Raw genomic sequence first — 25,821 nt, 5'->3', positions numbered from 1 at the left:
GACTCCTTAATACCTGACCTGATGATTTTATAGTGAACGAAATGACAGTACCAGTTCTATTCTATACATATATTATATACTATACATTATACTTACATTACTATAGAAATAGAATAGAAACTTGGATATAATTTAAGGAGTAATTAGTTTACAGCTTGTAGATCAGTACAGATTTCTTCAACACACAGACATTAATGTCTATAACGCTGGCAACACAAGTGAGTACATTTCACAGTAAACATTTGTTTCATTTTCTCTTTGTTGCTTTGGGTACAGTTTTTGCATACCTCATGGCAAAGAACTCTCTGAGGATGTAAGAAATACAGTTGTTGAGATTGCTGTCTCCTTAAATCCTCCATCTCTTAATCTCAGTTTTTACAATTTTTCATTTTTTGAAGTTAAATCTGGCAGATGTTGTTTTCATTGTCTGTGAAGCTTTTTTTTCTTCTGCTGATGACATTTTGGATACACAAGGTTTTTGTATGACAGTGATTATATTCTACCCTCCAGGGTGGACTAGAGTCTGTGAGGAAGTAGACTGTGTGGGGGATTCCCACTCCTACTCTCATGTGTAACCAAAGGAAACTGGTGGAAACAGAGCTGCAGTGTTCTGTCCTTTTAATTATTAGAACATATAACGTTTTACCTGTCTACTGTATGCTCAGTGTGCTGGTTCTGTAGGATGAGCTCTGCAAAAATCACAGTTAATTTAATTAAAAAATATTGTGCACAACTCACAATATGGAGATTACTGGCATTTCTGTCTCTACAAAGATTTAGTTTAGTTTCTCATTTTGATAATGTTACAGTGGCCTGCACAAGTATTCATATCCCTTGAACGTAAATGTATTTTATAGAGACTTTAAGTGATAAACCAACACAAACTAGCACATAATTGTGAAGTGAAATGAAAATAATACATTGATTTCAAAAGTTTTATAAAATAAAAATCTGAAAAGTGTGATTCGGGCCCTTTACACTGAACCCCCTAAATAAAAGTGCAGTTAATTGTCACTTTACTCTGAACCCCCTAAATAAAAGTGCAGTTAATTGTCACTGAATAAGTTATTAGAGTCCAGCTGTGAGTAATTTAGTCTCAGTATAAATATAAACACCTGTTCTGTGAAGGCCTCAGTGGTTGGTTAGAGAACACTAGTGAACAAACAGCATCACGAAGACCAAGGAACTCACCAGACAGGTCAGAGATAAAGCCGTGGAGAAGTTTAAAGCAGGGTTCGGTTATAAAAACATATTCCCAACCTTTAAGCATCCCAATGAGCACTGTTCAATCCATCATCCAAAAATGGAAAATGTGTTCTACAGCTGCAAACCTACCAAGATATGGCCATGGTCCACCTAAACTGATAGATCGAGCAAGGAGAGCACTGGTCAGAGAAGCAGCCCATGATGTTTCAAATGCATGCAAAAATAAGTATATATTTTTTTTATTAGATTAGATTGGTTCTTTTGCTGTTGCTGCTGTTGTAAGTGAAGCATACAAGTATTCACTTGGTCTGGATGATTATGGGTTAAACCAAGTTTTTAAAGGATTTTTCAAACATTTTTAGAGCTTTATAACATTAGTTTTAAGCATTAAAACATAAGTGTTTGTTTTGGAATCTTTATTTTTGGCTGGTGCTTTTTTTTTTTTTTTTTTTGAATACTCATATCAGTGTGTGCACACCCACCGGGGAATACACTGATGTTCCCAGCCTTTTACAGCATTGCTTTTAGCTTCACAGCCATGTTTGCAAGACACTCTGGTGACCCTTTTGCCTTGACGTTACCACAAAGTTTTTTTTTTTGTTTTTTTTTCAAACCACTGTAGGCCTGCTGAATAATCCCAGTGCGTTTTCGCAGATGCTTGACATTTTTAGAAAGTGGTTTCTTCAATAGAAAACGGATGTGCTGTGGTCTCTTGGCTGCTACTGACTGAAATTACATTTCAGTGCTTTTATAACAAAGGAAATAAGTAACACTCGACAATAATCAAAACAAAACTTTATTTTTTTTGAGTGATTTGTTTGTATAAGGGCAGGAGGGCAGTGAGTGAGGGAATGAGGGAGTTTTATATTACAGCTTTCAAGGACTTCTGTAAATGAATAACTTTCACTTTCCTAGCTAGTGTGAAAGTGAAATCTAAATGATGCTGGTTGTCAAAATATTTAGAGAACTAGCTTGCAGTTTGGATTAAAATAAATAAAAAAAAGGATGCATGCAAAGGCCAGTACCAAAAGTTTGGACTCTGGTAACTGGTAACTAATGAAATGATCCTGTGCAACAGTGGTAACCCTTTGTCTTCCTTTCCTGAGGCGGTCCTGATGAGTGCCAGTTTCATCATAATGTTTTTCATTGTCTTTGCAACTGCACTTAAGGATACTTTCAAAATTCTTGAAATGTTTGGGATTGACTGACCTTCATTTCTTAAAGTATTTTTTCTTTACTTAGTTGAGTAGTTTTTGCCATAATATGGATTAGAACATAACTCAAATAGGTATATTCACTGTATACCTAAACTCTACCTCTTCACTTTACAACTGATGCTCTTAAACACAAATTAAGAGAACAAGAAATTTTAAGTTCAGCACAGCTCTTAACTTAAGGCCATTTCAGGTGACTCTACCTCATAAAACTCTTAGAGCTGTACTCCAAAATCTAGTGGAAAGCTATCAGTTGATATTTGATATTTTATAGATTCACTATTGTGAATAAATTTTTTAAAGAGAATACTCTGCTTAAAAAATTGAAAATGAGATGTTGATATGATCCAGTTTGGCCCCCTATTTAAAGTGCTTGCAAATATCAATTCTGTACTTTTTCCTCTTTTTTTTAATCTTACTTTTCCTCCTCTCTCTCTCTTCTTTTCAATCAAACAGATGATAGAACATATCACTTCCAGGCAGAGGATGAGCCAGAATGTCAAATGTGAGTATGTGTGTGCATGTGCATGTATATGTATTAAGGGATTTCTGCATTTAGGTGGAATTATTAAGTTCCTTTTCCTGACTCCTAATTGCCTCTTTCCAAACCGACTACTCTCCTCTTCCTCTCCACTCTCTGCTCTCTCTCTCTCTTCCTGTGGCCCTCAGTTGGATCTCGGTGCTGCAGAACAGTAAAGAGGAAGCTCTGAACAACGCCTTTAAGGGAGACCAGCACGTGGGAGAGAACAACATCGTCCAGGAGCTGACCAAGGCCATCCTGGGTGAGGTCAAACGCATGACTGGCAACGACGTCTGCTGCGACTGCGGCGCGCCAGGTGAGTGACCCGCAAACTGGCAGGAAGGAAAAGGAAGATTTAGGGCAACAAAGGGACAGCGAAACCAGTCCGATTGCGTAATTCATACACTACATCATAAGCTAATGAGGCTTCAGCTCACTTGTGAAGTGTGGTTTATGTTATGTTGAGATCACTAAGTGAGATGTTTTTATCCTGAATCCCTTGGTCCTTTATTTCCTGCAGCTGCTGTTTGGTTTCTAAAATGCTACGGGGAGACGTATTCAACTAGAAACTTAAGCTCTTAAAGGGATTGAAGATGTTTTTTTATGGATGTAATGGTCACATGATTATATGATTTTTATATATGATATGATACATTTTCACACTCTTTTGTGTGCTGCTGTTTCGGCTAATCAGCTGTACTATTGAATTCCTAGCACAAGCAATTTTTTGGTTAAAATAGCTTCTAGTTCTTTACTTGTTCAGTCAGTCGTTTAGTCAGTTGTTTACTCGTTCAGTCAGTCATTTAGTCATTCAGTCAGTCGTTTACTCCATCAGTCAGTCGTTTACTCCATCAGTCAGTCATTTAGTCAGTTGTTTACTCGTTCAGTCAGTCATTTAGTCATTCAGTCAGTCAGTTGTGTTCAGTCTGTCGTTCAGTCAGTCGTTTACTCCATCAGTCAGTCGTTTAGGCGTTCAGTCAGTCATTCGTTTACTCAGTTGTTCAGTCATTCATTTACGTCGTTTACTCATTCAGTCAGCCGTTTAGTCATTCGTTCAGTCAGTTGTTCAGTCTGTCTTTCAGTCAGTCATTTACTTGTTCAGTCCATCAACCGTTTAGTCAGTCGTTCAGCCAGTTGTTCAGTCTGTCGTTCAGTCAGTCATTTACACGTTCAGTCAGTCGATTAGTCAGTCAATCAGTCAGTCGTTTAATCAGTCTGTCGTTCAGTGAGTTATTTACTTGTTCAGTCAGTTGTTTAGTCAGTCAATCGGTCACTTATTCAGTCTGTCGTTCAGTCAGTCAATTAGTCGTTCAGTAGGTTAGTCATTTAGTCAGTTGTTTAGTCAGCCGTTTAGTCAGTCGTTCAGCCAGTTGTTCAGTCAGTCATTTGCTCGTTCAGTCAGTCATTCGGTCAGTCGTTCTGTCTATCTGTCAGTTCTACTCACTCACTCAAACTCAGTTCTGAATGTTTCTTCTTCGTATCCTTCCTGTATTCCAGGTCCCACATGGCTCTCCACTAACCTGGGCATCCTGACCTGTATAGAATGTTCTGGAATCCATCGTGAACTGGGCGTTCACTACTCCAGGATTCAGTCTCTCACGCTGGATGTCCTCAGCACATCAGAACTGTTGGTTAGTATTTTATTGCACATTTGATTTACGCAACCAGAAATGTCTATTATACATACTGTATGTGCGAGTCTGCTCTCTGTTTCTGGTTGTTATGCGGCATCTTTTGGGTCTTCGTTTCCATATTCTTCATTTTTGTGGATCAGTATTAAAACAGTTTGTCTCAGAGCGAGTCAATCCACACGAGCGCTCTTGGCCCCGTGGCTCGTAGCCTGTCATGCGTAATCATTACTGTCATTACAGTAGACGGCAGAGCTGCTGGCCACAGTGAGTGAGGCTCGAACCGCGGCCTTTGTTCTGTTGTTGATTTCTGAGTGTTTGACTCTTGTTTGGTGTGAGACTGACGGGTGCTTTTGTTGAAAAGCCGTGTGGGTGAAATGAACCGTAGGTAAATGGGTGGTGCTGGGAAGAGCTGTTGGTTTTGGGAAGGGATCCATTGTAATAGACTTGTGTTCGAAATGGTCGGTGGACTGGTCATCAACTGTGTGTTTGTGTATGTGTGTGTTCTGCAGCTTGCCAAGAATGTGGGGAATGCTGGCTTTAATGAGATCATGGAGGCCTGCCTGAGTGCGGAAGATGTGGTCAAACCGAATCCAACCAGCGACATGTAAGTCATGCTCTATCTCTCTCACTCTCTCTTACACACACTCACTCTCTCTCTCTGTTTCTCTCTTTCTGGCTTGCAGTGTCTTTTTCTTGCTTTTAATTCAAACGAGAGAGTTGTCTTTAAAGCAGGGCCCCCTCTCACCTTTTATTGTATCTGTCTGGCCAGATATCCAGGCCTTATCAGTCCATCTGATTAGCTGTCTAATGATATTCTTGTCCTGCTAACTTGCCATTTTAAAGCAGCAGTCGCTAATCTTTTTTTTTTCCTGTCAAATTGAAAGCAGTAGTACTCTTTGTTTGGAGGGAACAAAAAATTCTAATTAATGGTATCAGTTTCCTGGCATGACAATACCTTCAATGTCTTAACATACAGCTCTAGATAAAAAATAAGAGACCACTTAAAAATGATGAGTTTGTTTGATTTTACCAAATTGAAAACCTCTGGAATATAATCAAGAGGAAGATGGATGATCACAAGCCATCAAACCAAACTGAACTGCTTGAATTTTTGCACCAGGAGTAAAGGCATAAAGTTACCCAAAAGCAGTGTGTAAGACTGGTGGAGGAGAACATGCCAAGATTCAAGAAAACTGTGATTAAAAACCAGGGATATTCCAACAAATACTGATTTCTAAACTCTTAAAACTTTATGAATTTGAACTTGTTGTCTTTGCATTATTTGAGGTCTGAAAGCTCTGCATCTTTTAAGTTATTTCAGCCATTTCTCATTTTCTGCAAAGAAATGCTCTAAATGACAATATTTTTATTTGGAATTTGGGAGAAATGTTGTCTGTAGTTTATATAATCAAACAACAATGTTCTTTTTACTCAAACATATACCTATAAATAGACAGAAACTGAAGTGGTCTCTTATTTTTTTCCAGAGCTGTATATATTTTAAAATCAGGTATGTTTGGTATGTTGGTTGGATGTTGGATATATTTTCTCCACTTTTTGACAGTATTACATAAACAAAAAAAAAAAACAATGGTAAAAAAGTATTTTACACAAACACAATTTATTTACATTAACTTACATGTACTCTTCCATATGATCTGTGCAATTAAACTTCTCAGCGCAAATTTAACATTATATATATATATATATATATATATATATATTTTTTTTTTTTTTTTCTACATTGTAGATTAATATTGCTGACCATATTTGCAGTTCCTTCACATCTGTTTGAAAGGCATTTTACCCGTCTCTTAATGACCAGGATATCAAAAGTGAAAGGTTGACTATTTAAAGAACCGGTATAACTGGAAATATGAGAGCTGTATCACTTTTTTTTTTACTGTGGAATTGCGCTGTATGAATTCTTCTGATATGTGAAGTAGAAATAATTTACGATTAGGTGTGGCTGTGATTTTAGCTGGGTTTTTTCATGGGTGTGTGTTATGGGTAAGTATGTAAGGCTTTACTGTTTTTGTTTTATATCTCCTCTGTCTATCAGGCAGGCCAGGAAAGACTTCATCATAGCCAAATACACAGAGAAGCGTTTTGCCCGTAAGAAGTGTCCGGATGCAGCATCCAAACTACACACGCTGTGCGATGCGGTGAAGGCCCGGGACATCTTCTCCCTCATCCAGGTCTTTGCTGAAGGGGTGGACCTGATGGAACCCATTCCCTTGGCCAATGGGCATGTGAGTTCATTTCTGTCCGCTCTATGATTGGCCAAGAAAAAGTACTTCCATGTAGGCCTGTGCCATATCTTATCATTCCATGTTTTACAAGCCACTCTAGTATCTTAGTGTGGAATCTGTCTTTCATATTTTAAACTGTTCTATTCTGTTAAAGGTCTTATTCCATCGATTTTCATTTTATTTTATTCATTTAAAAATGTCTAGTTGTGCTCTCCAGTATGAATGAATGCCATGTGAGCTGTTTTTTGTAAAAAAAAAAAAAGAGCAGTGTTCGGGATGGGGGGACGATAGGTTTTGGTTCTTGCTCATAAATATTCATATATGCAAACATATCACCTCTGATTGCCTAACAGCACTGTGACACCAGCAAGACGGACAACAGTTAGAAATATTTAAAAAATAAAGACTGCTAAGTGCAGTTCAGCCACTGACCTAGTCTCAGAGTCTCTGTAAACCGCAAAATCCACCGGAGATCCTACGTAAACCTAGTTTGAAAATCCAAGAATCCGCATCAGAACCGTCCCAGGCAGTTGAAAGAAAACCTCAAAGTGGATTTTTACTTTTAACTAGTGTAAACAGAGATGTTTTAAACACATACACCTAACTATCTCAATTGTACTTCGCTGGTAGTGTTCCATAGACAAATTCTGACTAACATTTTTACCTTAGCTCTGAATTACTGGGTAAAGCATATAACACTGATGTGTTATTTGCACAAATAACACAGGAACGAACTTGCCATGCTGTTCCTAGCTCTGTTAGCTCCTGTTTGACAAAACGGGCGCTCTAACGAGATGGGCGTTCACGAGCCAAGGTGGGCGAGGCCATGAATACTAATTCACGGGTTGACGTAGACACTGTGCTTTACCTGATCCACTCGTTTGTTTTTTTTATTTTCTTTTACTAGCTACTGCAGACAATGGTGTTAGAGGAACAGTTTCATGTGCAGCGTACATATACCACTTCGAGAGACCTATTGCATTTCACAAAGAACAAGAAAAAGTGGATTTTAGCATAAGGACACCTTTAATTATTGCTCTGTTTTTACAGGAACATGGCGAGACAGCCCTGCATTTGGCCGTCAGGCTGGTAGACAGAACCTCTCTTCACATTGTGGACTTCCTCACTCAGAACAGGCAAGAACTCCACAGCAAACCCACATACATACCTGTACTGTTATTCCTGCACTCTGCTGATCAGCGTAATACTATTCCCAAAGCAGCAGTCAGGCTTATTTTTGTCTGTGCATCTGTGTGTTTATATGCAGATAAAGCCTTTTTAGCCCACTTAACATTTCTTAAAGAGAGTTTTGCCCTTTTAGAAACACTCTTTGAAGGACAGTATAAGTATATAGTACCTCCGGGAAAGTGGCTGAACTGTGTTTTTTTTTTTTTTTTTTTTTGTAGTCTGAATCTGGACAAGCAGACAGTGAAGGGCAGCACTGCACTACATTACTGCTGCCTCACGGACAACAGCGAGTGCCTCAAGCTGCTTCTACGAGGCAAGGCTTCTATAGACATCGGTAAGTTTATGCCTCTATCAGCCACACAGCTTTAGAACCATCTCTTTGAAACCGTAGTTCAGGTCAACGTCTTACCTGTATGGAACAGCCCAGATATGGTTTCCTTTACTTTTGAACTGAAACTGCTTAAAAAAATATAGAGTACAAGTGTTATGAAAGCTTACAGCTCATTAAAGTGACAGTCCGTATATTGTATTTAATGGTACCAGTGTGATGAAATGACCATCCCTGCTAAGCCTAATATATTCATTCAATATATTATAAAAACTGGGGTGTCGGGTCGCTTTTCGCAGCAGTTCTTCTGTCACATATACGGCCTCTAAAAGAGGATCGATCTCAGTTTTACTGAACCCGAGTAGCTGGTGGAGCAATGGAGACTTCAGAAGAGGAAACTCAGACCTCAGCAGCTCATTCACTCATAGTAAAAACAAAGTGTGTAGTTGAAGTGAAGTTTCTGACTGAGTGTGTGCACTCTCTCTCTCTCTCTCTCTCTCTGACTGAACATAACCTGGAATCAGATTCATCCGCTCTGAAAGGAGACCGCATCACACCCACCCAGTTTAAAATGATTCTTCCGCACGCTCTGTGCAATTACCCATTCTCACCAGAGAGGGCCCTAAAATCCCAAAACTAGTACAGAAGGAACACTAAATCTAAACGCTCTTGCCTTGAAACGTATAGATTTTTAAAGTGAGAACATTTTATCATGTCAAAGTTTCAGAAATCTCATAAGCAAGCCAGTAGTTTGAGGCAATAATGGGTATATTGGGTTAAACATTTGCTAAATTTATATATTTTTAGGCTATTTTTTAACACAAAAACCTGCTGTGACCAATACTAATCTGTTACCACTTTTAAAAAGTAGCTGAAAAAAAGTATTTGTTTTAATAACACTTTTAAGCTTTTTTTTAGTTTTGTTTATTTTATATAGTTTCCAAATAATCCATTTGTGTTACTATATTTTACATTATTTTATCTATCCACTATACATTATTTTAGTTTTGTTTGTTTTATTGAGATCTGTTGTTTTTTATGTATATATTATTTTATTGTAAAACACCTTGAGCTGCATTCTGTGTATGACAGGTGCTATATAAAAAAAAATATTATTATTATTATTATTATTATTATACATTCTGGATGTGTTGAATATAATACACAGTACAAATCCAAGATTAAATGTATTTTCAGTAAGTATAGATAAACAAGTGATCAGGTCAGGAGATCAATTCTATTTTTGTTCTATCACTGATTTGATAGTTCAGGCATTAAAGGGTTAACTTTATAAGGCTCTACAGAAGTAAAATAATAACTTTCTGCTGAAGCTTTTGCCGGATGCTTTGTTTTGTTTGCTTGTATCCTTCCACATTCTTGTGCCTGGCAGAGGGCTCTGCTGAAAGCTGTTTTGACTCTGCTGAAAGCTGGATGTGGTGATAAGAGTGTGGAGCTGTAGCTGGCACGGCTCCTGGTGTTGAGTATGAGAATCACACTAATTAATGCTCTTCTAACGAACGCAGAAAACAAAGGAGCTAAGCCAGAACAACGGGTGGCCTGGCACTGGGATGTGTTGGGTGTTTCACTCGTTTAATATGACCCAAATGTTCCAGTTATGATGGGAGGATATGAAATGTATGATGTTTTGACATTTACTGGTTGATGTAGGAATAAAGTCATGATTTGATTTGTGTGTGGAAGTGGGTAAGGCTGTTTTTAATCCCTTAACTGGACATTAACAGGTTAAACGCTTTCATTTATTGCACTTTATTGATGCAGAATGTTTGTGTGGATTAACAGTCATATTTGTGTCAGACAGAAATTAAATAGTCATAACATAATAGACTTTGAATAGGGACTATGTGAATGTGAGTCCGGACAATTCTAGCCAGATACATGTGAAGTCAGCCACTGCTTCTTTTCGAACTGCTGCTGATGCAGCATTGTCGAGTAGCATCACAGCGCACTCTGAGGAAACCGCAGTGACTCGGTTTCTTTGGAGTGATGTGTGGAGATAGCGCCATCTACCCACCCAGAGAGAGCAAGGTCAATTGTGCTCTCTCGGGATTCTGGCAGCTGGTGGCAAGCTGCATGACTGGGATTCAAACCAGCGATCTCCTGATCATAGTAGCTGCGCCATAGTCTGCTGGACCACTCTGAGCCCCAGTTGTAAATATTTATTAGCTCCTAGCTTCAACTTATATACATACTAGTTTGTGTGGTGCAACCTAATAAGATTTAATATGGCATAACTCTGAATTAAGTAAACACTTACGTTACAACTAGTCTACATTTGTACTTATGCACAGCTGGCCCCAGGAGTGTAAACAGCTTTTTTTTTAATACACACTACAGTTCCATGACTTTTGGTTTCTCAGTGTGTGTATGTTGATTTTGATTAGTACAGTAAATTACAGTAATTGCTCTTCTGTTCTAGCTTCTCTAGACATAATTTTATTGTATGTGTTTAATGTTTGCTCTGCTTAATTTTGTGTGCAGCTAACGAGGCGGGAGAAACCCCGCTGGACATCGCCAGGAGACTCAAGCATCTGCAGTGTGAGGAGATGGTGAGCACCATTTACTCAATAAGATAGTATCTTCTGTATTACTATGTAGAACAACATCAATAACAAAGACATGCAAAGGTAATCAACCCCCTGTGTGTTGTTTGTGGTGTCTGTAGCTGACCCAGGCGCTGGCTGGCAAGTTTAATGCGCATGTACATGTGGAATACGAGTGGCGGCTACAGCATGAAGATCTGGACGAAAGTGATGAAGATTTGGATGAGAAGGTAACATCAGTTAAAATCCTTTAATTGTCCCAAAAATTGTCAGTGCATCATATAATCTGGTGTACCTTATGTATGAATTTTACTAGTCAGGTTCTAAGGTTCAGTAAAGCCACTCTGCTGAAGTACAGAGTTATACAGGAGTTTCAGTTTAGTTCTCCAGCACCTAGACTTGAGACTGGAGCAGCATTAGCATTAGCCGCTAACCATGCTAAGAGCTAGCTCCTTAGCCGTTCCAGGGAGAGTATTATCAGCCTGTAGCCTGCTCCTAACCCGGGCTAGCACTGCTGGAGCAGCATTAGCATTACCCGCTAACCACAGTGCTAGCTCTTTCACTCTTCAGACGCGAGTTATATTACACTATATTTGTGAAAACAGTTGCAGAAGTAAGCTGTGGGTGATAATGACCTTGTTGATCTGATCTGGTGCTTGATTACTTTGGTATTTTGACAAAAAGTCTAGGCGTGCGTCATTTCGTATTGTGCACAATATATAGTAATATTAACTTAACAATAGTAATAAGGGTATTTTTTGTATGATGGTGTATGTTTGCAGTTCATATAAATGCACTAAATATTATTTTACTACATTGCATTAATTTTATGTTACATTTTGTTTCTTATAGTGTTACTTTTACAAAATCAGAAACTCTTACTCTTTACAGAATAAACAAAATTTAGATTTTTTTTTTGTTTCTGCTAAATGTTGAACAATATAATCAAATATTATTCAATGTTTCCTCATCACCAAGAATATGAGGAAAACCCGAAAATATTGTGCAGTATCGCCCACCCCTTAACATGCCACATTTCTTTGAAACTCTAGGGAACTGTGTGTTACTGAAAAATACATAATCTTAATATTCATTATTATATAAAATCTGCAGTTGTTTTTTCAGTAGCTATTCTACTATAAAATGAATATGTAAGTTGTGTAATGATGAGAAGGAGGAACTGATATTTAGACCCACTTAAGACTGAAGATGAAGGTCACCAGTCTAATGTTTAAAGCAGTGTATTTTTTTCTATGAAAGAAAAGGGACGAGTTGTATTACTCTGTATAAAAAGGTTGTCTGCGATCTCAGAGAAACTATCTACACTCAGCCTTTTTAATGTGTCTCATTCATATAATGTGCAGATCTACGTTTCATTCACACCTGGCCACTTGAAATCCCCTTGGTTATACAAACAAGTCAATGCTGAGTTTACCCCTTTAAAATGCAAATATGAAATAATGCCAGGTGGCACATAAATAGCTCCTAGTTCTTTGTAGAAATGGGGGTAATAGGCTCCATTTTTTTTACAATGCTGATAGAAGAGATGAAGAGTCAGCGCTGGCTGAGAAATTATTTCTAAGGTGCTTTTAACAATATATAATATTGATATGTAGCTCTGGAAACAAACTAAGAGTCCACTTCATTTTCTGAATCAGTTTCTTTGATTTTGCTATTTATATGCATATGGTTATAAACCTGTGTTTATGTTTATGCACATTGTTGTTTTATTCTATATACTACGAACAACATTTCTTCCTAATTGCTAATAAAAAATTGTCATTTAGAGCATTTATTTGAAGAAAATGTTTGAAGAAATGGCTGATATAACAAAAAGGATGCAGAGCTTTCAGATCTCAAATAATGCAAAGAAAACAAGTTCATATTCATAAAATTGTAATAATTCAGAAATCAGTATTTGGTGAAATAAGCCTGTTTTTAGTTTTCATTCATCTTGGAATGTTCTCCTCCACCAGTCTTACACACTGCTTTTGGATAACTATATGCCACTCCTGGTGCAAAAATTCAAGCAGATCAGCTTGGTTTGATGGCTTGTGATCATCCATCTTCCTCTTGATTATATTCCAGAGGTTTTCAATTTGCTAAAATCAATGAAACTTTTCCAAAGTTGTATTTGAATGGTAACAGCAGTGGATTAGAATATTATATTAAAGTACTGCATCTTTTAATGATGGCTTAGACTGAACTCTGAATATTTTAGCTTCATTTGCCAAATGCCACAGTGCCGAAATTCAGACCATTCCTTTGGGTACTCTTTATGTAATGGCTAAACTTCAAAATGCTTTAATTAGAATTTCCATGAAAGCTTCTTCTTCTCTTTTCTGTATCCGCTGACCTTTCTCTGTGCAGCCCAGTCCCTTGCGGCGAGATGAGAGGCCGGTCAGCTGCTACACCCCCGGGAGCTCGGTGCTGCAGCCCAGTCCAGCCGGCCTGTCCAAGGACAAGCGCTGCTATGTGCCCAACCTGGTCAACAACGAGACATATGGGACCATCCTGAACACGAGCCCCCCAACCTCGGGCCCACTGTCCACTTCTGCACCTCCACTGCCCCCAAGAAATTTAGGTAACTGATCGTGAACTACTTATATCTTACTACATATCTTTAGCATGTCTAAGCATTGACTTATTTTTTTATTAAAATGGTTTTGGTAAAGTAGTCAACAAAGAAAAGGTGGAGCACAAAGTCAATAGAAGTTAAATTACTTGATAATCTTACAGGAACTCCACTAATTATAACGGCTGCTGTATTAATAACCCTCACATATCCCAAAATCCCAAACTGGCAGAACTCTCACTTGACCTGTCCTTTTTCAGAGACTCCTTAGGCCATTTTAGAGAGTAGGGAAGGTCACTAGGGCATCTTGGCAGGTGGCATGAACAGCTGTGCTCCTCTGAACAACTTACTGTACTTGCATATTCTCCAAAATTGAGAAAATGAGTGCACTGAACTGTACACACAATGCTTCTTATATCATATTCAGAATTAGATCTTTTTCTTTTTAAAGATTTGCTTCAGTGCATGTGTGAGTATTCTGAAAGAGTTCTGAAGATATGCAACAAATATTAATAGTTATTAAATCAGTTATTAAATCATTAAAATACACTACTATTGAAAACAGTAATATTCTTCTTCTTCTTCCTCTGAAAAAAAATGAAAATGTGCAGCCTAGACCGTAAGTTGTAAATACATGAAACTTGGTAGGTAAATGTAGGATTAGTGAATTTTGGTGCACAACAAAAACATAATCAATTGCTATAAACAAGGAAAGTTCTTTTTGTATATTTTGCGCAATAACTTAAAAACCATAAGACCTACACTTATACAATTCTTATTTTACTGGATACCAACAACATTGCAATTTGGACCATGGACTTCAGCCCACTTTTTTTCAGCCCATTTTTTTTTTGCTAACTTGCATAATATGAAAACCTACTCTTATAAACTAGTCCTAGGAAATTTGACCAATCTGACATATTTGGCATCAAAATACTTGGGAGATACGAAAAAGTTCAATTTTCTTTTTGCCATATGCAAATGAGTCCTTCTGTAGTGTGCCAAAAGTTTTTTTTTTATTATTATTATTTGAATTAACCACTTTTCATAATTTCATTGGAGCAGAGCAGAACCGTATCAGATTCTGGTTTAGGGACATGGCCAAAGTACAGTCCACATCTATAAGTTCATGTTTACAGCATAAAACAATGAAACCCATAATAATAAAAATACATATAATAATAAACAGTATTTCATAAACAATATCTTTATTTTGTAATAATAATAATAATAATAATACGATTTTTACTGCATGAATTTATGTTTAAAGAACCATCTTATGTATGTATTATGTTTTCTATGGTATTTAGCCGATGTTCTTATCCACAGCGACTTACAAGGTTATTCCTGTTACAGAAGTGAGCCGATGTAGGTAAGGCGCAGCATAGTCACCCCAGTCTCCCACAAAATGTGGTAGCTCAATTGCAGGGAGTGGTGTTATCCACTGTGCCACACCAGCCACCTTCATATAAATTAAGGTTATTTATGTGGCTGTTACAAACAGATATATTTGCACATTTCCAGTTTCATCTCAATAGCATCTCAAGACATTTTCTGAAGTGGCCTTTTCATGATATGATAGCAACCCAATTAGCCTTAGATAAAATAATTGAAAAAGATCTTTTTATTTTGGGATTAGTTGACTGGAAGAAAGTTGAAAATATGCAACAAATGTACATATTTATTAAATATCAAGTGTTTCCTTCATTTTCTTTAGCAGATTTAGCCTTGTAGCTCCAGTGCTAAACAAAAAAAGGCTAACTTCAGACCATCCTAGAGCCTTTAGTTGATAAAAATAAAGGCGTAAGTTGGTTATAGGGGCTTGTTTATTGTTGTTGGGTGAATGGCTGTTGACTCTCTGCTCTCCTGACAACAGGCCTCAGTTCATATTGTGCCGTTTCCTCACAGACTCTAATGTAATTAAAGCCGAATGAAGCTCTGCTGGCCTGGAGCCAAGCCAAAGCCTCGAAAAAGAAACTGACACATTCTGGAACTTTCTCTTCATGTAGAGGATCAGGGAGCGACCTCTTGTGATGCACAGGGACACTGAGAGAGCTTTGGTTCTTCATTTTTTGAGTAATATTAATAGATTTTTGTCTCTCTCTCTGTCTCTCACAGCACAGTTAGCTGGTCTCAGTGGAGCGGTCCAGGGTTCTGCAGGATGGAAGCCAGGCTCTATAGATCTGACAGGCCGTCAGAGGTCATCCTCAGATCCCCCCAACATGCACCCACCTGTTCCACCCATGCGGGTCACCTCCTCCTCCTGTGAGTCCTCATTCCACCACCCATGATCATTAAACCCGATCAGTCGATCAATGAATCTGTTAGGCCCAGTCTTAGGGACCTCACATGTGCACTTGTGCACACACTGTTGCTGCTTCTGTGAATCATTTCGGCATATATCCTCATCTACCTGTTTAATCCATTCATGTGGTTGATAAAGTTGTGTTTAACACTATCTTACACCATCGCAATCTTACACCCCACCAACATATTTCCAAGCCTTCCACCCGCATCGTCTAAATAGCATTGGCGCTTGTGAATATATCTAAGCCGATGGGTATTGTGGTCTCTAAATAAGGCTCATTTCTGGCGTTTTGCTACAGAAAGCACAGGTTACACCACTGACTTGAATAAAACTAGGCAGACATTGACAATCAGACATTCATTGCTATCTTGGCAGTGAATTGTCAATGCAGGCATGTGCCCAATGAACCAGCGAACCACATTTACATCATACGTCATCAACAGAGGGCATTGCACAGCAGCAGTGAACATGGTTTGCGCTAAAAAAAAACCTATTACCCCTCAGTTCCTACTCTGAACGAACATCCCTGGTTCTGGAACCTACATTTTTTTGAAGGAAACGCAGCAAACCGGTTTAAAATTAGGTTTGCGAACCAGAACGTGCCGGTTCCACGTTGGTGGAAAGCGCTATTCTCCTGAAATTTCGAAACACCACATACATAATAAATGCCGCGTTTCCACAGCAGACCACTGAGCACTCTAGAGGATCGCGATTTTGCTTTTGTACAAACAGACACACCGAAGAACCTAGTATTCTTTGGTTCAGGCTGAGAACAAACGTTCCTGGTCCTGGAACCTACTTTTGTTGGTGGAAATGCAGCAAACCGGTTCAAAATAAGGTTTGTGAACCAGAACAGTGCCTGTAAAAGGAAAATCTGTGCTCAAAAGTAAATAGATAAAATGATGTGGCTGGATTTGTGTCTGAAAAAGTGTTTTTTTTTTCCAGCACATGAGATGCAGATATAATCCTGATACTTTAGAAACATGCAGTGACTAGGTGTAAATGTGGACATAGACAATGGTGTTGGTGGCATTGTTAAAGATTGTGGCAAAATTAGAAAGAAAAAAAAATAGGGCTGCTGATTCTGCATTTCATCATTGCCATAAAGCTTTTCTTCCACCAAATCTCATCTTTCACCTGTTCTGGGAGCTAAGGATGACGACAAGTCTAAAATTATAACAGGTTATAATTATTGCAGGTGAAAACAGCGACAACAAAGCGTTTGGAGATCATAATGCAAACTATTTTTAGATCAGGGACAGATTTTGCAATGTCTGTGTTGTGAGTTGTGCTGGCACTTACTGTAACTGTATCATTATTGGTGTGCATTTTACAGTCATAGCGCCGGGCGGTCCCCCTCCTCCTGTTGCCAAGACAGCCAGTGTCATGGAGGCCATGAACATACAGCCCAAAACAGGACAGGCACCTCCAGGCCAGAACATCAACAGGACAGCTACCACCACGAGGTCAGTGATGTGGAATACACATGGGCACACACACACTTATATTTTATATTATGTTATTATATTATCTGGGGATATGCTTAAGCTTGAGATAAACACTATGTATTGTAAAAATGTCTTACTGCAAATATTATGATATAATATTTTTACCATCTTTCCCAGTTCATATCGTATTGTATGTAATAATATCGTCATCTTTTTTGAATATCATGAACTTTATATGAAACTTTGATTATCATGAAGAAGAAAAATTCACACTGTTCTCATTTCCCATTATATACAGTACCTACTAGAGACTGTGTTTATATCTGTCAAGAATCATTTATTTTATTTTAATCCTTGATAAATTAAGATATTTAGAGTGCATTATTAGTATCATGACATTCTGGATCATTGACTTCTGTTACAAATCTGATAAAATTCTTGTATTTTTTTATATCTTAGTTAGGGGTATCAAATAGTATGTAATAGTAATAAAAAAATTATAGCCAAGAGTATTGTAATCGCGAAAAACATGAAATATTGCAATATTAATATTTTAGGGTCAGATCGCCCACCCCTTTTTTTTGGTTCATATCAATATCAGAATTATATCGTATCAACTGGAATTATGAAATATCTCATTATAATGTATAAATTGTGGTCACATCGTCCAGCTCTAATCTCAAGATATGCGACAATCAATCAGAAAGACTGTATGAAAAACGAATGTATTTTGGCACCACCATTCTAAATACCAGAATATGACTAAGCTGGAACAAAGCAGTGCATTACCATCAGCACTGAGCCTCTTTATAGTGCGCCTCTTTCCAGTGAGCACAAAGGTGACTTTGCCCATATAGAATGCCAGGAAGGTGGAAATACCCTACAGGGAAATGCTGCTTTGCCAGGGTCATTAATTCCTATTCAAGGCCCTCTTTCAAGCACATAGAGCCAGAGGAGCTAAGAACTAGGGCACATAGTGTGCTAATGGTCTCTGCATGGTCCTGAGTGTGGATTTATTGGCTGTAGAGTTGAATTAAGAAGCAGGATGAAGGAATAAATAAAGTGAATTATTGTTTATTTTATTAATGTTTTCCGATTTGTTGGTTGCAGCTCTGATAAAGGCTACAGCAAAAGTCCTCTGGTGCGCTCGGACTCTGTGGAGAGACCAGGCAGATGTCAAAGAAACAACCTGAACTGTAAGTTGATGTTTAAAGTACACCAAATGTCATCTATTGACCATAGACACCACAGTATGCGAGCATGAAGGGCTTATGAAGCTCAATCAGTGAGATATGTTTAAGCTGCAGTTACATTATGAGTCATATGTTTGTGTTTATCTTAGCAACAAATGAAGTTCCTGGATGTCCACCAACCACGATAGGTCAAGCCCTGCCCCCTGGCCATGTATCCAGGAAAGGGTTTGCGGTAAGTTCAGTCTAATGAGCATCATCACTGTGTAGTGCTCTAGATTGTGTATTTTTTCCTGCAGTTTGACTTCTGTTGGGTCTTACTTTGGATAACAACAAAATTAATTACTTATAGGTTCAATTACTTATTTTTGGAACTGTATTTTAGTATGTATGTACCCTTCAGACCTAAAATATGTCACAGTGATGGAAAAATATTTCTTATTTTTATAAATGATTTTGATATTAAAAGGATATTTTATAAACCATCCCCTAAACAGTAAAATTCACTCTTAACATGATGACTTGTCTGGAGTTCTGTGATTCATTACTTACTAATGCTAGGGGTGGGGCTAAGCGGATGTAGCAATGGTTTAAAAACAGTGATAAAATAAATGTACTGTATTTTGCACACTATAAGGTGGTCTATTTTCATACACAAGGCACACTGGATTATAAGGCGTAATATGCGACACTAGTAAGGAACAGGAGTGTTGCCATGTTTTCCTTCTAATTCAGCAGGTCTCTCTGTTGGCTTAGTTAAGTAAACAAAACTGTAATTCTTAACGAAACAATTTCTTTTAAAATCAAATGAGTGCTGGATGTTAATCTACACAGATTTCTCTCCTGACAACTGTTTGTTTGGGTGAGTAAAGTGCTTCCGTTAATTTACGGTAAGCTTAAATTTCCAGATTTCCACTAAGGCTAGGTGCAGCAGCATTAGCATTAACGGCTAACCACTTCTGAATGGCAAAAGAGCTAGTGATTAGTGCGGTTAGCCGATAATGGTACTACTGCTGGAAAAACTGAAACTCCTTTTATTGCATTATATGCTGTAGGAGTGGCTTTACTCCTCCTTAAAAATACATACATAAGGCGCACCAGGTGCACTCATGATTTTCGGGAAAATGAAAGGATTTTATGTGCGCCTTATAGTGCAAAAAATACGGTAAACCTTAGGGGGATTAAAAAAAAGGTGTATCAAGGTTAATCAAATGTTTATTTGATTTATGTTTAGTTTTGTTTTATTTGCGTTCCATCCCAAAAACAATACATGTTCATTGTGAATGGATGAAGGAGCTTAAGGCATTTAAATGTTTTTTTTTTTTTTAGCTATATTCTTTTCTATTTTTAAATTGTGATTCAGCAGGCAGTCATTGTACTTTTGTATGGTTTATTTTTTTGCAAATTTAAGAAAAACAGAACAGTAAATAGTGTGTATTTACTATTGAGTACCATATTTTTGGCATATCTTCCAACCTTAAAAAGGTGATGGTGGGCTTACATTGAAAAACAGTTGTTTTCTTTTTCTGTGACATGCTTGTGTAATTAATTGTGTGTGTGTATTGGTTTGTGTGCGTGTGCGTATCAGAAGCAGAGGCCGAAGCGGGTGAAGGCCATCTATAACTGTGTGGCCGATAACCCAGACGAGCTGACGTTCACAGAGGGAGAGGTGATAGTGGTGGACGGAGAGGAAGACCAGGAGTGGTGGGTGAGTATTGCGCGAGTGTGTGCGCGAGTGCATGCGTGTCCTGTGTGTGACAGGAAGACGTCAGCTTTGTAAGTAAGAAGGAAGGATGGCCAAGGTCGCTTTTCTTCACAGACCGGGGGCGATAGAGACAGAATTGTTTTATCAAATTCTGGTTACCATGGCTGCCTGGACACATGTGATGACCTCATTCATCCCCTCAGTCCAGCTTGTTATGAATGCAGTCCAGCTGCTGCTTGCTTTCCCTCCAAATCCACCTCTTTTTCCACTGACTGTATTCAGTCATTAGCCCTGCATGAAGCCAAGTCTTCAAAATCTGCAAATCTCCATCCACCAGATCTCACTGCTATTTACTTACAGATGTGCTTCAGCGACTCAGAAGGACATGTTTCCCCCACGTGGACCTGTTTTGTTTATCAGCGGAGCTAGCTGCGCACATCTTTAGCACAGGAAATGAACAAGGGGTCATTTGTTTCCAGCACACATGCCACAGAGCTCTAGTTGTTTGTGTGTTGACTTTTAACAATCGCTGGTGTTCTTTTGTTGAAGGACTACACTGAACTGAATACTCAAGAAGCTTAGATTCAATGCATTTAATGTAAAGGGAAAATAAATATGAACAAATTGAAAAACATGTTAACCGGGAGATTTCTGGTTGCACTACTGAGTTGGACTTTCTGAGTACACTACTATTCAACTACTTCATTGGGGTTAAATATTAAAATTACTTTACATTTGGTGACTTGATCAGAAGACGTTTAAGACTTGTTATTTGCAACTTAGTGATGTGTTCCCACCTTTGGTAAGCAGTTGAATGCAGTAAAATGAATATAAAAAACTTAATCAAACTAAGCATTCAAACATTTTCATTAAACACGATTTCAAACAAAAATCTTCCTTATATAAACACCAACTACTCTCAGAGCTCTCTTCACTTCACTGGTTTAATTTAACCTTAATTTTAGTCAAACTATTAGAACAATTAATTTTAGTGAGACGGCTTTCGTAAGGTTAAGAAAATGTTTAAGAATGTATTTTTTGGGAATACTAGTTGTTCTTTAAAAAAATTCTAAAGTGAATTGTTAAAAAAGAAAGACATCTAAGAAAGGTTTCTTAAGACATTTTGTAAATCCAGTTTTGTTATTAGTTGTAGCTGAACAGAAAAATCGTCAAATGGGAACTTAACCCCTCAGTCAGGGTTCGTACGGTCATGAAAAACCAGGAAAAGTCATGGAATTTGAAAATAGCAATTTCCAAGCCTAGAAAAGTTTTGAAAAAAACAAAAATACCCAGAAAGTTTTGGAAAAGTCATGGAAATCTTTGTGTTTCAGTTTATCGGTGAAGAGAATTTATTTTGAGCTAACAAATATGCCAGCTCAGATCTGACGCACATTTTATTATTAAAGATTGTGTGTCAACATTTTATCTGATTCATTTTTGACCTAATATAATCAGTCAAAATCATAGTTTTAGGAGATTTTTGGTTTTATTGTCCATGTTTGTACTGATGTTTTAAAAATCATGAAAATTTGCCTTGAAGGCATGAAAAGGTCATTAACAAATCATGGAAATGATGTACTGGTTAAAATGTAAATGAACCATGTCAGTTCCCCACCCACTCCTGAACAATTTCTAAAATATCTCTATCTTTAAATACTTCATGTAAGTGTGCCTAACCAGCAGGGGGTGCTAACACTTTAAAACTTCCCCGTAATAATTTAAAAAAACACTTTCATCCTCATTTTAAGTTTACTATACATTTAAAATGCACTGGTTTGATAGCCAGTGTGTGATGATTTAAGCATGAGGTTTCCATAGTCTAATCATTCGATTGATTGATTGAATAATGGATAATGACCTATTTTCTTTTGCTTTTTCTCCTTTTAGTTGGGCCATATAGAGGGGGAACCAATGAGGAGAGGTGCCTTCCCGGTCACGTTCGTACACTTCATGGTGGATTGACAGTCGGAGATAAGCGACCCTGACCCAGGATAAATTGATCACCTCCTGCGTCTTCATGCTTGGGCCCCACTTATCACCGTTACCGTTATCTCCATTAATAAGCTTGTTTCATCACCTAGTCTCTCACCTTAACCTGTAGATTTAACCAGCCGGCTCCGAGACGTGGTGTTGTGGATCGACTCGTGCAATGGCTGTTGGTGCTCCTCATTCCTGAATATCATATTAGTTCTTAAAAATTGTGGAAGCCTTTTTTTTGTTTGTTTGTTTCGTTGACCAGACAAGAAAAAAATGATTGTAGTCAGCGGCTTTGAGTCGGTAAATGCACTTTTGTAATCTCTCCTGAGCTTGGCACAAAAGTTGGAAAAGAAAAAAAAAAAAAAAAAAAACAATGGTGGAGATGAAGGCTCTGTCCCAGAAGTGCACCATTAATATGTTTTGGAGGTTCTACATCCAGTAGAATAGAGGAAGACTTTTGGGTTTTATTTATGTGGTGCCATTCGTACCTACAGAAAGCATATCTGTGGATTCACATTCCATGAGCGGCGTGGTCAGAGTAAGAGGTTTGACTTTGAAGGACCTTTTGGTGCTGACCCAGGAGAATAGAGCTGGTGCTGCCTCTCCTAGGGGGCGCTCCACTGTCCCCGTTTCTACAGTCGGTGGCCCATTTCGGAACATATAAATAGAACTTCCACTGCTCACACCTGGGAGAGCTCTGGCTCTGCAATATGTATCTGTGTGTGACTGAGAGAAGGGGGAAGAAAAAGCAAAAAATATATATTTGCGAGCGAAAAAAAAAAGGGGCAGATTATTGTTTTTGTGTGTATGTATCGTCACTGTTGTAGCAAAACCTCCCTTCCATTTTAGTGTGTTGGTATTTTACTATTTAAGTAAACTGACTAAGGGTGTACGATACTGACAAAAAAAAAAAAAGAAAAACGTTATTGATGAGAACCGTGATACACATACAATAACGTTATATACAGCTCTGGACAATATAAAGAGACACTTCAGTTTCTGAATCAGTTTCCCTGATTTAGCTATTCATAGGTATATGTTTAAAAAGTAAAATTAACATTATTAATTAATAGTATTATGCTATAAACTACGGACATTTCTCCCAAGTTCCAAATAAAAATATTGTCATTTAGAGCATTTATTTGCAAAAAAAAATGAGGAACGGCTGAAATGACAAAAAAGAGGCAGAGCTTTCAGACCTCAAATAATGCAAAGAATTCAGAAATCAGAAAAGTTCAGAAATCAATATTTGGTGAAATAACCCTGGTTTTTAATCACAGTTTTCATGTATATTGGCATATTCTCCTCCACCAGTCTTACACACTGTTTTGGATAACTTTATGCCACTCCTGGTGCAAGAATTCAAGCAGTTCCGCTTGATTTAATTGGCTTGTGATCATCCATCTTCCTCTTGATTATATTCCAGAGTTTTTTTATTTAGTAAAACTAAAGAAACTCATCATTTTTAAGTGGTCTCTTATTTTTTCCAGAGCTGTATGCAATAAAGTTATTGACAATATCACAGAAAGCTCATATCTTGTGGTACCAACAAAAATATGCTTTATCGTACAGCCCTAGCCCTGACTGTCATTAACATTGTGTAAACATTTTAATGAGGAATTGACTAATAGTCCAAAAAATGGTCCAAACTGACTTCATTATTGTAAATAAAAAAAAGAGCGTTTTTCCCTTTTCACCTTCTTCATCTGTAAATAGGTAGGTACTTGCTATGACAGTGACGATATTTGTGTGACAGAAAGAATGTGATAATGAAATGTGTTAATACACAAGAGACTGTAAAAAAGCGTGACTGTACAGATCCTGGTACAGAGTCCCGGCGAAGACTTCTACGAGTTTGCCGTTTGTCCGTTTGGTCACTTTAATGCCCCTGACCTGCTTCCTGTTCTCTGCTCAGTCTGAATTCACTAGGCCTCCTGCACTTTCCACCAGGTTTCTACAACTCATAGCAAAAAAGAGAAGACAGTGTTTTCTTCCTGTGGAGTCAGCGTCACAAATAGTAAATATAACATAGTGTAAAACATCCTTTCTGTCACTTTAATTACGCTTCTTTCGTTAGAAATCTGATATATAATAGCTTCATACAGACTCACTACTACTAGCTCCACTATCTTAATATGTCCAATATATCCACTATATCCACAAGGTCTTATTGAAGTCTAGAGTAACATACAGGTATTTATGTTAGCTCAAGCATTAAACAATACGTAGGACCAGGCCAACGCCCCCTTCTTCCCCTCTTCTTGTTTTCTCTGTATTTTTCTCCCATCTCCCAGTTGTGGGAAAGGATGAAATCATTCCTCATAGCCAGTAACAGTGCATTTTTTTTTAAACCACACGCTTGGTCACGAGTGGAGACTGCAGATGTAATATTGTACAGGAATATGTTTTACGTCATGGACTTTTAAGTTGGTTGCAGAGCAACTCTTTAGAATGTGTTATATAATGTTTAATTAAAGAGATACGTTAGTCTCTGAGCTTGAAACACGGTGACCTGTAACTTTTAGCAGCCAGAGGAGGCCTGTAATTACCTTCTAGAATATTCCTCTGCCTTTTAACTCACTGGAAATGATGAATAGGAGCTGTCTTATCTAGACCTGTAAATAAGTGAAGACTTTGTATGTGTATATTTAATTGTAAACAAAGAAAACTGAACTGATTAAAAACATCCGTTTCAACGTCATGTTTATCGATCCAGGTTGGGTAGTATGTGTGGAGCTCCAGAAGACACTTCTAACCAAGGCAAAGAATCCACCTCGATTCACCCTCATTTACTGTGTCCTTCTGTTGACTCTAATACTGTACAAATAAATGGAGCAACTGGAATTAAACCAAATATATGAGTCGCCTGCTTTGTCCTTTTCCTAATTTTACATATTTCTATTTTTAAGTAGGTGTGTAAAGTAGGTAATCTGTGGATTCAGAATATACATTGTTTTTTTTTTACTTCTGCATTTTGTATTGCATGCTTATAGTTCTAACTGGATTAAAATGATAAAATTGCCATCTAGTGGAGAACAGTGGTAGCAGAACTGTAATAACTAATCAAATATTAACTCAGGAATCATTTATTGGGCACTGCTGGAACTATAGTGCATCAGTGCACTTTATGAGGAGAAAAAAAATATCTCTTGTAAGTATTTTTATAACTGGTTTACAAAGAGAATGTTCTTTCTTTTTGTTGTTGGTTTTTTTTTTTTTTTATGAAGAAAAACTTATTTTAGCACGTTGCTATATTTTTATTTTTCAGGTGATGACCATGCTGCTGGGCTCTGCTTGCATTAATTATTTACCTTTGAGCCATCACTTAAAGGAGACACTTTACACATGCATTTCCGGACTAAGTAAAAGTATGTAAACTGACGCAGCAGTGTAAAATCACAGAATTTTACACACATATGACTCAAGGTTATGCCATGCAGTTATGCAGTTCCAGGGGCATAGCAACAAATTCTGGGCCCTGTACACGCTCAATGTCAGTGGGCCCCTATCCATGCCAGTACACAAAGAACATGAGCAAAAAAAAAATAATCTGGATTTTCATGGGCCCTACTTGGGCCCTTGGTAGTCAGGTCCACTTTTCCCCCCACTACCACGCCCATGTGCAGTTCTCATAAAAACATTTTCCTGCCCGCTCTACCGGAGTTAAATAGTGCAGTTACAAGCGTGCAGTGCCAGGATGACCAAATACAGCAATGCT

The 25,821-nt window shown here is 37.8% G+C and overlaps 1 protein-coding gene across 1 annotated transcript in view; it reads left to right on the top strand.

The window, feature by feature from the left end:
- Nucleotides 1–23,024, top strand: part of asap2a (ArfGAP with SH3 domain, ankyrin repeat and PH domain 2a) — a 109,041-nt gene extending 86,017 nt beyond the window's left edge. The window contains exons 13-28 of the mRNA XM_007252207.4: nt 2,877–2,925; nt 3,090–3,256; nt 4,438–4,571; nt 5,081–5,175; nt 6,634–6,823; nt 7,874–7,959; nt 8,230–8,345; nt 10,839–10,906; nt 11,023–11,130; nt 13,271–13,484; nt 15,594–15,740; nt 17,120–17,249; nt 18,342–18,427; nt 18,574–18,656; nt 20,010–20,129; nt 22,014–23,024. Of these exons, the coding sequence (XP_007252269.1) occupies nt 2,877–2,925; nt 3,090–3,256; nt 4,438–4,571; nt 5,081–5,175; nt 6,634–6,823; nt 7,874–7,959; nt 8,230–8,345; nt 10,839–10,906; nt 11,023–11,130; nt 13,271–13,484; nt 15,594–15,740; nt 17,120–17,249; nt 18,342–18,427; nt 18,574–18,656; nt 20,010–20,129; nt 22,014–22,088 (1,868 nt within the window). The 3' untranslated portion in view covers nt 22,089–23,024. The remainder of the gene's footprint in view (nt 1–2,876; nt 2,926–3,089; nt 3,257–4,437; nt 4,572–5,080; nt 5,176–6,633; nt 6,824–7,873; nt 7,960–8,229; nt 8,346–10,838; nt 10,907–11,022; nt 11,131–13,270; nt 13,485–15,593; nt 15,741–17,119; nt 17,250–18,341; nt 18,428–18,573; nt 18,657–20,009; nt 20,130–22,013) is intronic.
- The last annotated feature ends 2,797 nt before the right edge of the window (nt 23,025–25,821 follow it).

Source organism: Astyanax mexicanus, chromosome 14 (assembly GCF_023375975.1).
Source record: "Astyanax mexicanus isolate ESR-SI-001 chromosome 14, AstMex3_surface, whole genome shotgun sequence".
Lineage (NCBI taxonomy): Eukaryota > Metazoa > Chordata > Actinopteri > Characiformes > Acestrorhamphidae > Astyanax > Astyanax mexicanus.
The sequence above is the reverse complement of the archived record's forward strand: the minus strand, read 5'-3'. Positions and strand labels throughout refer to the sequence as shown.